At 46.3% G+C, this 16257-nt stretch overlaps 1 protein-coding gene across 4 annotated transcripts in view; it reads left to right on the forward strand.

Moving 5' to 3' along the window:
* Positions 1–8271: 8271 nt before the first annotated feature.
* The window catches only part of CACNA1D (calcium voltage-gated channel subunit alpha1 D), a gene marked incomplete at both ends in the record, with an annotated part of 288275 nt that continues 280289 nt past the window's right edge, over positions 8272–16257 (forward strand). For all 4 annotated transcript variants that reach the window (XM_080926306.1, XM_080926308.1, XM_080926305.1 and 1 more), the window contains 3 exons: positions 8272–8338; positions 10267–10576; positions 14281–14386. In XM_080926306.1, coding sequence (XP_080782432.1) covers positions 8272–8338; positions 10267–10576; positions 14281–14386 — 483 coding nt within the window. The remainder of the gene's footprint in view (positions 8339–10266; positions 10577–14280; positions 14387–16257) is intronic.

The raw sequence follows: 16257 nt of genomic DNA on the forward strand, positions 1-16257 counted from the left end.
ATGGGTAATGGGATACAGCCTGTGTATATTAGATGCTGCCAGGATTTCCCAACTAGGGAAGTAGGGATTTGGTGCATTAGACAGTGATGGTTTAAAAACTGGGTTAAGGGAGATGGGAATGAGCCAGTTAAAGGGACTGCAATCACTTGTCTGATGTGAGCTGTACTTGATGGAGGATAGAGACCAGCTGGCCTCTTCTTGCGATGGGGCAAGGCATGAAGAAAGGACTGCAAGTGTGGTTGGCTGGGGTCTCAGTAAGTTATAACCGAGAAATCCTGCTGGTGGGAGACCGCAAAGGCTGAAGGGAGTTGGGGAGCCTAGTTATCCTCCAGGATAAGGACCTTTCCTCCCTGGAAGCTGCCTCTTGCATGGCGGTTTGTTCTCCTGCATGGTGGTTTGTCCTCCTGCATGGTTTGTTTTGCTGTTGTTTTCCTCCTGCCTAATCTTAACGTTGACCTCGGCAATAACTGCAGTTAATACGTTTTAATTGACCCATCAAAACTTCCTGCATTCTGCAAATCTTTCCACCCCCTCTCTGTCTTGCTTACTATAGACAGAGCTTAGTTAAAAAAGAAAAGAAAAGAAAAAAGCAAGTTACAGGACAGACCTGTCTCAAGAAAAAAAAAAAAAAAAAAAAAAAAAAAAAAAAAAAAAAAAAAAAAAAGAAAGAAAGAAAGAAAAGAAAAGAATCAGAGAATCAGTTCCATGGAAGTTGATCTCCTCCTCTTCTGACCTCCATGAGTACCAAGCACATACATGGTACACATGTATACTTGCAGGCAAAATGTTAATACACACAAAATAAACACATCTAGAAAAAGTATTAGACATCTATTTTCATGACACACAACAGGGATATTTTTCCCTGCTCAAATGTGGCCAGAGAAGCTTGATCACCTGCATTCAAAGTGTGGTCTACAGACTCCTAGAGGTGGCAAATATAATACAGGAAGCTTAATTAAATTATAGATAAATAATAAAGAACTGGTTTTCTAGTTCAAGCACGTTCCAGGCACCAGTTAGGCTCCCTGTATATTATCTGATAACTCTACCTGGGGTGAGGGTAGGGAACAGATGTTTCTTCTAAGGGATCTCAGTAGTCAAACCTATTTCATAGCAACACTAAGACTTATATGATTTTTCTACTATGTTGCTATTTGTACTGACAATATAGAATCAGCAACAGCTAAGTGTTATTGTTGTTATGTGGTTCTCTCTGTGCAGATACACCCAGACAACACACGCACATACACATAACAGAGCCCAAAGCTTGTTTTAGCTCCTTGGGGCTGAGGAGAGAGCTCACTTGGTAGTATGTATAATGAAGATACAAGTGTGATCTGAGTGTGATCCTCAGCACATATGTAAAAAGCTGAGCATGGTGTGTGGTGTGTGTGTATGTGTGATGTGGTGTGTGTGGTGTGTGTGTGGTTGTGATCCTAGCACTGGGGAGACAGAAATAGGCAGATGTTTGGAGCTGGCTGGCCAGCCAGACTAATCTAATTGGAGAGCTCCAGGGCAGGTATCAAAATCTGTCTTCATAGGACCGAACCCTGAGTTGCTCTCTGGCCTCTACATGCATGTATACATGTACCTGTTCATCCCCAAACACGCACACAGAAACACATACCCACAAGCCTCCTCGATAGAGCAGTAAAAATTGCTACGTGATTAAGTCTCAATCCTGTGTGCCAGTCTTATTAACATTCCGGGTAACAAGCTGGGACAAACACAGGAAAAGTCTCAGTGACAGTACCACTCATGGGATAGGTAGGCTCCATGGAATATCATTTGTACTGACAAACTTTGGCCCTTCAGACCCAAGAATTTGCCAGAGATTTTTTTTTGAAGACGAAGTGAGCTAGTTACTTCAAAGAAAAAAACATGACAGTGTTTGTGCTGATTATAAAACTTGAGCTCTCAAGTGAAAATTATAAATTTGAAAAACTTCTCTGTACCACAGAGAGCTAAGAGCTTGACTGCTTTCTAATGTTAAAGATTTTCTGATGAGATCGGTAGTGATACAAACAAAGGTGTTTTTTTTTTATATTGTATGATAAAATGTGTTGATATTTAAAAAATGTGTGTCTCAGTGAACCAAACCACAGTGGTGTCTTAGTTGGGACTTTATGACCAAGGCAATTCTTATGAATTTAATTGGGGTTGGCCTACAGGTTCAGAGGTTCAGTCCAGTATCATCAAGGCAGGGGGTTGGGGCATGGCAGTATCCAGGCAGGCATAGTGCAGGAGGAGCTGAGAGTTCTACATCTTCATCTGAAAGCTGCTAGTAGAAAACTGACTTCCCAGAAGGTAGGATGAAGGTCTTAAGCCCTCACCCACAGTGACCTATTCCAACAAGGTCACAACTCCAAATAGTGCCACTCCCTGGGCCAAGCATATTCAAACCATGACAGGTAGTTAAGGCATTTATTCAAACTGCAATCTAGACATGGATTTAATGTAACAGTGTAAAGTAAGGTTTCAACTTCTACATTTCAAGCAACCTTTAAAAGTAGAGTTGGTGTCAGAGCAGAGAATAATACCCATGGGTTATCTGAAAGGGCTACTCAGATGGTCCATCCTTTCTTGACCACATCTATGGAAGGCTGGGTTTTCATCACACATTTCAACCAGCTGTTGCCCTAGACTGACTGCAGTAACAGACACAAGAGAACCTGCTTTTGCTCAGCTAGTTAGCAAAGACATTTGCAAAAAATGTAAAACATTGCCACTCTTACCATTATTTTGTTCTGGAAAATAGTTTCTTTTCCTTTTAAAAAAATCAGAATGTTAACGTGTCATGATTTTATTACTACTTTAAAGTGACTTACTTTCAGCGTTTCCAGTTTGAATTTTGAATACGGTAAATATCAATAGATAAATCTATATATGGGAGCTGTCATAATTTGAAGACTCTACCAGGGTATTTATAGGTATTGCCAGACTTGAGGAAGATACCCTGACTAGAAAGCTAGAATCAGGGACTCCCTCTGGCCCTGGTTTTGCATCTTCCTACCTGTCTCCTCTAAGCCCTGTTAGTTCCCAGACATCTGCCTGTTTTCTGATTTCTGCACATGTTCAAATTTTGCTTATGTCATTGGGACACACAGCCCCAAACCAATTCATTTCTTCTTTTGATGGGCACTAGGTCAGGGCTATTCTCTCTGCACCAGGGTCTGAGAGTGGAAAGACTCATTCAGACCCAACTATTCTGCATATAGCCTTCAGGATCTATTTCTATTTGCTTAATTAGATTTCCTAGTGTGCAAAGGACCCAATTTTCTATTTTCTATTTTTTTTTTTTTTTTTTTTTTTTTTACCATTGGAGGTCTGGGTGTGCTGCAATAAACTTTATGGGATTTTGGTAAATATTAGCTGACAATTTCGAGAGACATCTATGAGCTTTTATGATCCCAGAAAAATTAATCAGAATATTTAGTGCCTGCTGTGATCACAACATTTGGCAGTTGGAGGAGGGGGGTCAGGAGATGATCCTTGCTTAAGGACCTGAATTGTGTTTGGAGAGTCAGGATTTACAGCCAAAAAAAGCAATCACATAAGACACACAAACCACATCATCACTAAAGAAATAAAGGGTGCTACAGGGGAGGGGTACAAGGTGGGGGTGTCACATATTAGGTAGGTGGCTGGAGCCATCATGGGAGACTTGGTAGGAGGTAGGGACTCAGTAGAGGCTTATTGCATATGAGGGTTTAGTTAGAGGTCATCAAGGCAGAGATTTCAGGTCATTGAATAAATTTGAGCCAAGGCAGAGTCAGAAATGAGCACAGCATGTTCACGGCCTAATGAGGAGACTGTTGACCACAGTGAAGGTGAGCCACAGGAAAGGGTAGGCTGGGAGCTGGGCACGGGACTTTCGGCTGGATGTGAGGGGAAAGGAGAGGCAGTTTATGGTTGGGGAAGTGACATGTCCTTTCTGCACACAAGGTGGATAATTTGTGAGAGGTAGGCCAGAGTTGATGGAGCGTCTAGTTTGTGATGGGGGTGAGTTTGTTGAGGCCATGCTGGGATCAGGAGAGGGCTGAGACTCAGTGCTTATGGACAGCCTCATTTAAAATGCCAGCTCTGTGCCTTTAAGTGGGCATGTTTTATATTTTAAGGGCACAGAGAAGAATACCCTGAATCAGAGGGCCAGTGATACCGTTAAGGATTTGCATATAGAACTAACATCCTTCTTTTTTTTTGCATTAAAAAATGATTAAATTTATTTTTGGACATTTTCAATTTACAGTAGTGCATTCTGTTTACTTCAAGTTCCACTCTCTGCTATCTCCCTCCTCCCACTGTGGTCTCCCTCCTTCTAGTGTGATCTCCCTCCTCCCACTGTGTGCTGGCCTCTTCCCTTTTGTCACATTCAGGCCTTTTGTTCTTTGCTTGTGACCTTCTGATTCTGGCCGAGTTTGGAATTATTCAGGGGAACTTGGTGGGTTCACTGGTCCACAACTGAAGGCAATGGTTGTTTCACTGCCAGCATCTATCAGAATAGATACCTTTCATTCTGGCTTTTCCTTGTGTCCCATTGGCTCAGTGCTAGGTGGTCATGTGCTTTGGAGCAAGCCAGCTCCCAGGTGTTACTTGTCATCTGCAAATATGAATATTTACTGTATTTTCCTCATGGGCTTCTCATGGGAATTAAGTGAGCTAATACCTGCAAGTGCCTGAATTGGAAACTCAACACACAGAGAGAACCTCAAGAAAGCATTAGCTGCCACTTATTTTCCCAATAATTTACTTTATCATTTAAATATATCTATATTTAAATTACTCAGGTTGGTCAAAGCATGCAAAATTTATAGAATGGAAAAAACAGACAAACAAACACACAACCTCCCTCTCCAAAAGCCAAAAACCAATTTCTGCCTCACAAAAGAAAAAAAATGAAATCCTCAAACCCTCAAAATTTGATGATGATGTTTGAAAAAATGAGAGCCCCAAACTTCAACTCCAGGGCTTCTTGAGATACCTACTGTTCCGAGGGCAAAAGCATTTAATATCAAGCTGGAGCACCTGTGCTCAGTCTTACCCCCTTCACCCCCACATGGTGGAGCACCTGTGCTCAGTCTTACCCCCTTCACCCCACATGGTGGAGCACCTGTGCTCAGTCTTACCCCCTTCACCCCACATGGTGGAGCACCTGTGTTCAGTCCTGCCCCCTTCACCCCACATGGTGGAGCACCTGTGCTCAGTCTTGCCCCCTTCACCCCACATGGTGGAGCACCTGTGCTCAGTCTTGCCCCCTCACCCCACATGGTGGAGCACCTGTGTTCAGTCTTACCCCCTTCACCCCCACATGGTGGAGCACCTGTGCTCAGTCTTGCCCCCTCACCCACCACCACATGGTGGAGCACCTGTGTTCAGTCCTGCCCCCTTCACCCCACATGGTGGAGCACCTGTGCTCAGTCTTACCCCCTTCACCCCCACATGGTGGAGCACCTGTGTTCAGTCCTGCCCCCTTCGCTTCCACTTGGCGGAAGGAGATAGTCCTGGGACTTCCACATACACACAAATAAATGAAAATTTGTGCACAATTCCTTATACTTATTTGTATCTTGAGTGTAGAACCCACACCCCACAGTTTAATCCTGCCAGCTCCAGCTGCAGAGGAGCCAGGAGTAATGTTAGCCAGCCACCAAACAGCCTTCTTCCAGTGGTCCTGAGATTCCACATTACCTGTGCACATGCTGATTTTCAAACAAATGCCACCCACACATTTATCCCTTGTACCTCCATTCTCCCCACAGCTCCTTCTTCCTGCCCATGTTTAATAGAAACAAATGTTTAGGTTTACAGGGAATTTACATAGTAGGTAAATGTAACCAACAGTTTCTCTTATGAGTATATCTTGGGTTGGTATGATGCATTTGTTACTGCTGTTGGTTGAACCAATGGGTTATTACTAACTCCAACCCACAGTTTATATCATGGTTCAGCTTTGTGGTGCACAGATCAAGGGCTTCTGACAATCAAATAATGCTCTGGGCCCATCATTATGGTGACATGCTTCATTGCTCCGTGGTCCATCTCTTCTCCCTCCTTGGTTAAGCAGCTACCTGAGAACTGGGAAAACTTCTCAGAGCCCTAGATTACAGGACTCGGGAGGGTCTCTGCATAGGGCTTGCTCACACTTGGTACAGCTCACTCTGCCCCCTTCAGTAGATGGTTTGTCCTTGAGGAAGGGCCTATGCCACACAGATCTAACCTTGTAACACCTAATCTAGACGATTGCTCTTACCAGATGCTTAGTCAATGTTGGCTGAACTGAATTGGACTGTGGGCCAGAGTTAGCATGGCATTTTCTGTAGAAGTCTCCAGAAGCTAAGCTTTAGACCTGGAATTCTGATAGTGACAAGTGCTTCCTTGCAAATCTGGCTTATCAAAGGTCTTGCATCCTTTTTGATTTCAGCTAAGTACCAGCACAGGTGAGGTGGTTCAGACCAGCCTTCTGTTACACAAACCACAGGCTATCGCCCAATCTTGCCACGCTCCAAAAAGCAAAGTTAAAAAAGCAAGCAAACACAGTTGTTTTCCTCTTCCCTGACCAGACACCCCTCTCTCAGGAAGACCCCTGGAGAGCCATTCTTCCAGATGGATGCCCCCCTGTATCAATTGGAGATGCTCAGTGTGTCGCCTTTGAGCAAGGAGCACCTTCCCAGAAACATTTATTTTCTTAATTCACGCTGAGCCATTTGCTTTAAAGACACTGTTCTCAAACGTTCTAAAACTCAGTAGGAACAAGCAGATCCGAACAAAGGCAAATAAATCGAATCCTGCAAAGTAACAAAGCAAGACGCCTGCCTTTTCCCAACAGCCAGCACAAAGCTAAATGAAAAATATCAGTCATCCACTAGATACAGTATTTTCCCCTCTAGACAGGAGCTGGGGCCTGTAGACCTCCCCCATTCCAAACAGGAGGCCGGGAAGATACAAAAAGTATTAATTCCTGAAGCAGTCATCAGTTTGAGTTGCAACATCTACCTCTCCGCTTTAGCCGTTTGAAAGACCTTGGCTGTTACTTCTCCTTACCTGCCTCCAAACACACGTGGAGGCGATGGCGAGAGGGAGGGAGCCCACCGCCACGTATGCTTAGGCGAGGGAGGAGGGGATTCAGGGCAGTTCCCTGAGGACAGTCAGTGGTCCTTAAAACGCAAGGCTCCCACATTCCTCTGTACCCCTAAACTGGGGAAAACGGTGTGGGGGCTGGGGGAAAGCCTGTCCGATCCAGGCAGAACCCTCGATGCTGCAGCAGCGATCGCCTGAGGGCACCTGGGTTCCTGGGGGCGGGGCCTCCCCCAGGTGTGCGGAGAGCTAAGGCCACCCGAGCCAGCCCAGTGGACCCTAAGAGCCTGGGCAGCCTCCTCCTGGGGACACTGTGCAAAGGAGCGGCGCATCGGCGGCCCCAGCAGCAGGCACGGGGCCCCACCGGCCTGGCTCGAGGAAGGGGCGCCCGCGCGGCGGCGCCGAGGGGGTTAACAGGGCGGCTGGCGGCCGCAGCGCGCTTAACCCTCGGTCAGCCGTGCCAGCCCGGGGGTGGCGGCGTCCGAGTAGCGCGCCGTGGAGCCTGGGGGGCGCGTGGGCCGCAGGCCGGCAGCTGGGGCGCGGCGCGGCCGGTGGGAGGCCCGGGCGCGTGGGGGAGGGCGGGGGACGGCGGCGGCGGGCGCGCAGCGTCGCCAGGGCGAAGCCGGCGTGCAGCGCGGCGCGGCGGGCGCGGAGCGGGCGGGCGGGCGGGCGAGCGCCTCCGTCCCCGGATGTGAGCTCCGGCTGCCCGCGGTCCCGAGCCAGCGGCGGCGCGGGCGGCGACGGCGGCGGCGCGGCACCGGGCACCGCGGCGGGCGGGCGGACGGGCGGCATGGGGGGCGCGCCGAGCGGCCCGGGCGGCCGGGCGGGCACCATCGCAGTGTCCCTCCGCTAGAGGAGGGGACCAAGCCAATTCTCCTTTGCAGCAGCAGCAAAAAAATTTTTTTACATGTATATATTACTAAGATAATATATACATCTGATTTTATTTTTTACAAAAAGTTTATTTTGCTCCATTTTTCAACAAAAAGAAGGAGCGTGGGTGGCAGGCGGTTTTTATAAATTATCCTTATTTTTGGTTATTTGTCTCTGTCCTTCCCCACCCCCTGCTGAAGCGAAAATAAGGGCAGGGACCGCGGCTCCTACCTATCCGTAACCTCCCATACCCGTTCCTCCTTCTCCCTAACGCTGAGCATAGTGCCCTGCACACAGTAGGCGCTCAATAAATGTTCGTGGATGATGATGATGATGATGATGAAAAAAATGCAGCATCAACGGCAGCAGCAGGAGGACCACGCGAACGGTGAGCAGCCAGAGCACGGGTACCCGCTGCCAAACCTCATCCTACCCCCACCCCCATCTCTGATGTGTTGGGTGGGTCGAGAGGGTTGGAGATGATGCTTTTGGCTTGGTGTCGTCTACATAGGAAGGGGAGATGCGCGGCAGCTACTTGGTTCTCCTCTTCAGGCCCTGAATGTCAGAGTTAATTCTGCATTTGCTGGGGTGGGGGCGGTCATTGGGTGTGTGGAGTACTGTACAGCCAAGGGGCGAGAGTGAGGTGATTCGGGTTCAGTGTCCTCGGGCTCAACTTTCCTCTTTCATGGCCCCTGAGCGATGATGGAAGAGGTATTAGTCTTCAGCTTGAGCCCCTTTCGAACCTCCCCCCCGCACCCTCCCCCTCCCGCGCGCCTCTGGTTGACTAAGAAGAAGGTTCTTAGTAGCATCAGGAAAATCTAGGATTGTCCCACTTTTACGGTTCGGGTCGCTTGGTAAAGCGCACACCCATCATCTCATGGGAGAAGCCCCAGGTCTTGGGATCTGGGAGAACAGGGTCGGGTGGAGCGTGTATTCCCGCTCCCTGTGCCTCCTGTGCACACGTCGGTAACCTAGCAATGCCCAGAGAGTTGCTGCCTGCCGCTGTGGGGCTCTGCAACTCAGCCCTGGCCAGGGTACCACGTGCAGTTTCCACACCAGCGGGGGCCGGGTCTAAGAAGGTTGGGGTTCTTTTGGCCATGTTCCCTCCGTGGAGGTCCTTGGCATCTCCCAGCCCTGGTTTTCTTGAAGCCTTTCCCGGTGACCGCTTATCAAAGGAAATGCTTGGTAAAATCAGTCCTTGATCTCAGATCGAGTGCCACCTGCCTGCTTTGCTTCTGTCCCAGGCTGGTAGGACAGTGGGGCAGGAGACCTGTGCTTGCTTTGACTCTTTACTTAGTGATAATTGGTTTTGCAAACGGCCGGATCTCCATCCTCTCTGCTACTGCTCTCACTTTGACATCTGCTTCAGCAGAGGTGATGGTGGCCCAACATGGGCACCTGTGAGACCTTCTGAGGAATGGCCAGACCCATAGTGAGGGGAGCTCTGCACATGAAGAGGCACCCCCTTCCACCTCTCGCCCCCCTCCCCCACATTTGAGTATTTTGCCTTGTGTGTACCTGGATGCTACTCTATGCTGAGATAATTCTTGCATAGGCCTTGAGGTTCTCTGGCATAATGCACCCTGTCTCTTACGTGTAGGGGTGCAGACTGACTGGATGCTGGCTTGGCTGCTGCTGCTGCAATTTAAAATGAGAGGGAGAGGGGGGGGGGAAGCCCTAAAGATGTTTTTCTGTTTTCGGAAGCTTGTGGAGGAAATGAGTCCCAAGCATCATGAATTTTCATTTGTAGAAGTGTTAGTGAATAATCTAGATATTCGTTATGGGGCTTTTGGTATTGCCTGGTGCCTTCCACGTAGAAAAATGCATTTATGGCCGTGGAAAGCTGTTGGAGGAACACCCTAAACATGATTAAGACTATTGAATTTATTGGCTGCGTGTGCACTCGAGAGTTTTTGTGGTGGCAATTAACTTTAGAGAAAGGCAGTTGTGCAGGTGTATCTGTTAAGCCACGAGAGACACGTGTTTTCAAAGTCAGGAAAAGGCAGGATAAATGTGAGAATAGCCTCAGTCTGTCAGAAGAGACACACTAAAAGAGTCCCCTTGAAGACACAGGTGTGGAAGAGCACCAGTGTGGTTAAGTGTGGTGCAGCGATGACCCTGCGTGAGGGATGCTCAGAGCAGAGCCCTGCTGCCTTTTGCACTGCCTGGTCAATGCCCACTACTTGTGACACAAGGTTCAAAATGGGAAACACAAGAGGGGAGAGAATTTTGCTTTTTAAAAAAGATAGTATGGATTGAAGCCTTTTTTTTTTTTTCCCCCCCAGAAGAAATAATCTCTTTTCTCCTTCTCCTCAGAGGCAAACTATGCAAGAGGCACCAGAATCCCTGTTTCTGGTGAAGGACCGACTTCTCAGCCGAACAGCTCCAAGCAAACTGTCCTGTCTTGGCAGGCTGCAATCACTGCTGCTAGACAGGCCAAGGCCGCCCAGACCATGAGCACCTCTGCACCCCCACCTGTAGGATCTCTCTCCCAAAGAAAACGTCAGCAATACGCCAAGAGCAAAAAACAGGGTAACTCGTCTAACAGCCGACCTGCCCGTGCCCTCTTCTGTTTATCCCTCAATAACCCCATCCGAAGAGCCTGCATTAGTATAGTGGAATGGAAGTATCCTTTTTCTGTGGGAAGTCTTTCTCATTTGCCATCTGTGCTCCAAAAGGATTTGCTTTCTGCAGTGACACTTCTCAGAGCCTTAGCAGTCTGGAATGTGAGCAACAGAAGAAACTGTAGACAAGAGGTTTCATGGGCTACGGCTTCCTGTCTCCTCAGCTTGCAAAGGGTGGCTCCATGGGTATATTTAGTGGTGTGTGTGTGTGTGTGTGTGTGTGTGTGTGTGTGTGTGTGGTGTAGTGCTGGGGGAAGGGAATGAAGACTACAACTTCAAAGTGGTAGGAAGTTAAAACATGACCTTCGGTCATAGTATCCTGGATAGGTTTAGAGCTGTTAGTGTTTTTAGTGTTAGTTGTATGCATTTTAATTTGTTGAAAATTTGCTATGCTGATTCAAAAAAAAAAAAAAAAAAAGATTGAGGCTATCTTCAGATCTGTACTGGAAATGACCTTTTAGTGGAATCTTCTGGTTCCAATGACTAAAACTTGCCTGAACAGCCACAGTGGATGCTGTGGTTGCTTCTGGCTCTGCTGATTGTGATTGTGATTGTTCGGGTAACTACATGAACATTTGCTTCATAGAGAGGGGTTACGTTTGATATTATTACTACTATTACTATTATTTTTATTTATTGGCTGATCAATGCTATGACTTCTGAAATTTCTTTTTGGTAAGCTTGAAAAAACAAAACAAAACAGACCACCACCTCCACCAAAAAGCCCCCTGCAGCCACAGAAGTATAGAAGCCAGGCAGGAGAGGCTGGCGAGCATCTCTTCCTCCAAGTCCCGTGAGTGACAGCAGTGATACAGGGAGGAACTGACAGGTGCTGCATATGTCTCTCTGTGTGTGTATATCCATATATATATTTGGACTGGCCTGAAGTTACATTTCTGAGTGTCTGTAGTTTTAAAACTGATTGCCCCTAGGATGGTTACCATGCCCCAGATCTTGGAAAACAATATTGCTTCTACCTGCTTATTCCTTTCCCCGGACCTGGGAGCCAGGCTCCAGTGACTGAAGCCTTCTCTTAAACCCATGCTTTCTAATTAATCATAGGCTTCTTTGGTGAAATAAAACATTTCACTTTCCCAGAAGGGTGTTTCAGGCCGATGGGCCCTCTGAGTGGTTCCTGGCAGCAGGCAGGGGTGTGTGCATGGAGCAGCTCAGGGAAGGGAGAAGCCACGTTGAAAACCTGCTGGGTGACACCTAGAAAGTGGGGCTGAAGACCCCTAAAAACCTAGGTTCCTGGTGGAATGGTGGCCGCCTGTGTGATCTCTGTCTTAGCCTGCTTATTTTATCTGCTCATGGACAGGAGTTTAAATGAAGCAACTGTCTAGAAAGGTTTTGGAGAGAACAGCTGAATGCCAGGGGAGGATTTGAAGGTTTTCACGTGCTTCTTCTTTTTTAGCACAGATGTCTCTCCTCTAGAGTGAGTTATGGCAGCTCTCATATACTTGGGGCTGTGTGTGTGCATTTTCTCTTTAAATTCTCTAGTCTGAGGACAGGACTCTCATATGGGCCAAGAGGGGGGCTGCTAAGTGAGGGTGTGCTTAGGTGGTCTTACTGGAGTTGAGAGGCAGCAGTTGTACATGCCGAGAACATGCTCTCCTGAGGTTGGTGTGAGGTGACTCAGAGCAAGCAGGGGCCCCTAAGTAGGGACGTTTCCTTTATGTGGAGTGAGGTGCTGTCTCACTTCATTCATAGGAGTTTGTACATAACAGTTTATATATAGTCAGCGAATTCCTGGATCTCACCACTAGCTCTCTTTCTTGACTTACCAAATGCTAGGATGTGTACAAGGATTTAGGGAGACATGGCTGCCAGTTCAGGATGCCCGTTTCGTGTACAATTTCTATAACAGGTAGATAGTAAGTGACCCCTTCCATTTTAGGGAACAGGTTATGGACATCCTCCTGCAGTAGTTCAATCATGCCCAGTTAAGCCCTGGGAGGAGCCAGTCTGCCTTTGTAGATGGGGCAAGATGGTGCCTGTGTAAGAAGCAGCTGTTGGCTCAGACCCACCTATTTCTTGTAGTGGTAAGATGGGATCCTCTCCTGTCTGTTAGCTGACACTTGAGTACTGCCAAGAACAAGACCCCTCAAAGGCTTACGTTTAGCCTTCCTGAGCACTGTGAGCAGTTCTCCGTGGAAGAAAGATGGTGTGGGGGACAGGAAGCACAAGTGTGTCTTTCTGGGTGTGACTTACAGTGTCAGAGGGGACCGCTGTGGTGTGTGTGTGTGTGTGTGTGTGTGTGTGTGTGTGAGAGAGAGAGAGAGAGAGAGAGAGAGAGAGAGAGAGAGAGAGAGAGAGAGAGAGAGAGAATGGAAACAGCCCTGAAGTCTTCTTAAAGTCAGATCCCAGGGCATAAGATTTTATAATGGAGTTGAGGAATCAATATGATTAAAGCTAACTGGCTTAAAAATAAACCCATCAAAGTTAGTAAGAGGATAATGCTATTCCTGTCCTTATTCTAGGGAGTTCTCTGAGCTCTCCAAAGGGGTGAGGCTTTACGGAACCCAAAGCAGCTGTCTCTGGAGAGGCAAGGGGTATTTGTTTCTTGCGTCACTTTGGGGGTTCCCAGAAGGCCATCGACAGGAGACTCTTCCCATCCCTGAATCTTTAGCACCTAGTGGGATTTAGTGTTGTATGCAACAGTGTTGAAATTCAAACCCAGGGATTGCAGATTATTAGTTCAGTGGTCAACAAACCCATTGTTTGGAAAAAGGCCAAAAAAAAAAAAAAAAAAAAAAAAAAAAAAAAAACAAAACCCAACCATTTGGGTGCATGTCAAACATGGTATTGCCAGTTTTGACAATACCTTTTACTAACAGAATGCTTAGGTAAGCATCTGTTGCAGGCTCATCTCAAAGGGACTCTTCCAGACAGCCCTCGGAGATTTTCTTGTTAGAGCCTATTTCGAAAGCATCTGGTGCTGATTTCTTGTGGCTTTTAAATTTGTCTATAAATTGAACAGAGAAACAGCACATTATGAGGTGAGCACAGCCCAGCTCTAATCTGAAACAGTTACAGCTATTGATTACTCTGGTAGAGAAGGCAGATGAAGGGAGCTGTCAGCCTGATTACCACAGCATCCAAGGTACTGGGACATGTCACACAGGGTCACAGAGAGGAGGAAGATGGTTCCATGGCTTTGCCTGGACTGGACCCAATCGGGAGTGTAGACTCCAGCCAGGAACAACAGCCTCCAAGGAAATGGCTCTACCACAGTAACTTGGACCTATGGGAGAGGTCTCTGTTGTGACGGTTATGTTTCTGTCTATGATGGCTGATTTAGTGAGATCCTTGTCACTTTTTAGATTCCAGAGAGCAGAGACCTGCTTCACACAACGACCTAACTGGATGCTCATCACGTCCAGGTTTCAATACACAATGAACACCAAAAGCTTGGGTGTAACAGGGTCCTTGCAACAGAAGAATAGGCTGAGGAGAGGTCACAGGGAGGGGCTGTGGGAGGACAGATGAAGATGCTTCTGATGAAAACCCAGTAGTCATGATAGCCACAGAATGGTTGTGTGTGTGTGTGTGTGTGTGTGTGTGTGTGTGTGTGTGTGTGTGTAGGGGGATAGGTAGAGGGCAGGTGATTTTCATTTTACAAGCAGTTCAGGTGTGAGATGCTTGGGGTATAAGAGGGATGGGTAATGTTTGCAAACTACGTATGTGCCTTAACGAAAACTTTCAGACCATTTGACATATTTATATTATTGGCTATTTTTGCCAATTGTGTGGCCTTAGCTATTTACATCCCATTCCCTGAAGATGATTCTAATTCAACAAATCATAACTTGGTAAGTGACTTAGAATCCCTGCTTGCGATGCTGTGTGCCTCTGTGATTGAGAAGGCAGACAGAGCTGTGGATGATGATGTTCACAACTAGGGATGCTGTATTTCCCAAAGCGTTGCCACAGTGGGTTTGTGTTGTTGTTTCTGTTTTTTAAGATTTGACCTGAATTCTTAGATTCATGCTGAATGAAAGTGTTCAAAGTCACAAGTCTTACATAAATAGAGACAGGAACTTCTTTTGGAAGAAATTTGTAGAAGGGTTTTAAAATAACTTTTCTCTCTACACAGGTATTTTTTTTTTTTGGGTGCATTATTAGCTTTTAAAAAATGTTAGCTTTAAAAACATCCAGTGTTTTTGAGTGGTGGATACTGTGATCAATTTTTTCGATTAATAAGCATTATAATAGATTTTGTATGTGAGCTGTTAATTTTTTATAGATGTAGAATGCAACAGATCTAATTGTATAGGCTACAGTTGGGAAGATAAATCAGTATGGCAGAGGAGTTTATGTCCCACGGCCTACAAAAATACTCCGAGTGGAGTTCAGGACCAATCTATGGCTAAATGCTCCGGGATGCCGTCAGTTACTTTATTGCCCTCTTAAACATTTATAGTGTACAAGAGCTGAAGAAAATCTCTGGGAAGTTTTGCAGCTAAAAAGCAGATTTCGTTTTGTTTAACTCAGCTTATCATTGAAAGCAATTGGTGTGGATTCTTTAAACTTTTTTTTTTTTTTTTTTTGGCAGAAGACTTTAATATCATGGAACTTGTGTTTCATGGAACTTCCTTTGGGATAAGTTGATAGAAGTTTGCTTGTTTTTTTTTTTTTTTTTGTTTTTTTTTTTTTGTTTTTGTTTTTGTTTTGTTTTTTTTTTTTTTTTTTTTGGCACTGAAAAACATTGAACTGAAATTTAGATCTTGATCCATCCAGCTGCCCATTGGGTGTGTTGGGGTCACATCTCAGACCCTTTCTCTACTGCCATTCACCCACACGGCAGATAAGGAGACTGGCTAAGATCACTAGGATCTGTTTAAAACGCCTGACATTCTGTTGTCTTTTTTTCTGTGGTGCGAAGCCATCTCAGTTCTTTTTCTGGCCTTGCAGCGTCCTTCCTGAAAGGGCTAGTTCTTTATGGTCAGAAGCCACGCAGAATGGGAGACGAAGGAGGGAACCAGTGTCGATAGCAAGAAGCTTGGTTCTCACCCACTCTCTTCTTTGAGTTGGTTCTGTTTGATTTGGATTCTCGTGTAGAAGCCGGACATTTTGAACCAAGCAAAGGCTGCAAAGACAAATGCTCTACATACTAGGCTGGTCCTGGTCAGGCAAAGTTTGGCTCACAGCCTGAGGTGAAGATATGCTTTTATGAATTTGACTTTTGTGGTTTATGTTCAGGATTTCTTAGGACATTTTCAATGCTGTGTATAGTTCAGGCATAACATGATGTCTGTGTTTGGGTTTTGGCAGTTTGCTTTCTAAGGAATTAAAGGTTTTGGCTGTTACTCCTGAAAACTGGCCTAATAGGAGTCCAACACACAACCATGCATGCGTACATGCGTTTCGAGTGTGTGCACCTCTCCCTCTCCCCCCTCCCCCCCCCCGGCCCCAACTACTTGACTTGTTATGAGATATCATCTGTGAGATTTTGGACATTTTCAATGACCATTGATTGGTTCAGTTGTAGACTTTAGATTACCATTTTCAAAAGAAAACTTGGGAGTGGTGGAAAGCCTCCATCAAAGGGGATAGGTCACTGTAGTCTAGGTCGCAGATGGTGTTAGCCTTGTTACCAAATTTAACGACATGAATGGTGACCTAGTTTGTTGCTTTTTGTAGCTCAAAAGAAATGATTAAACAAACTTAGAAAATAAATACC

The sequence above is a fragment of the Micromys minutus genome (genome assembly GCF_963924665.1).
Source record: "Micromys minutus genome assembly, chromosome: 12".
In the NCBI taxonomy this organism is placed as follows: domain Eukaryota; kingdom Metazoa; phylum Chordata; class Mammalia; order Rodentia; family Muridae; genus Micromys; species Micromys minutus.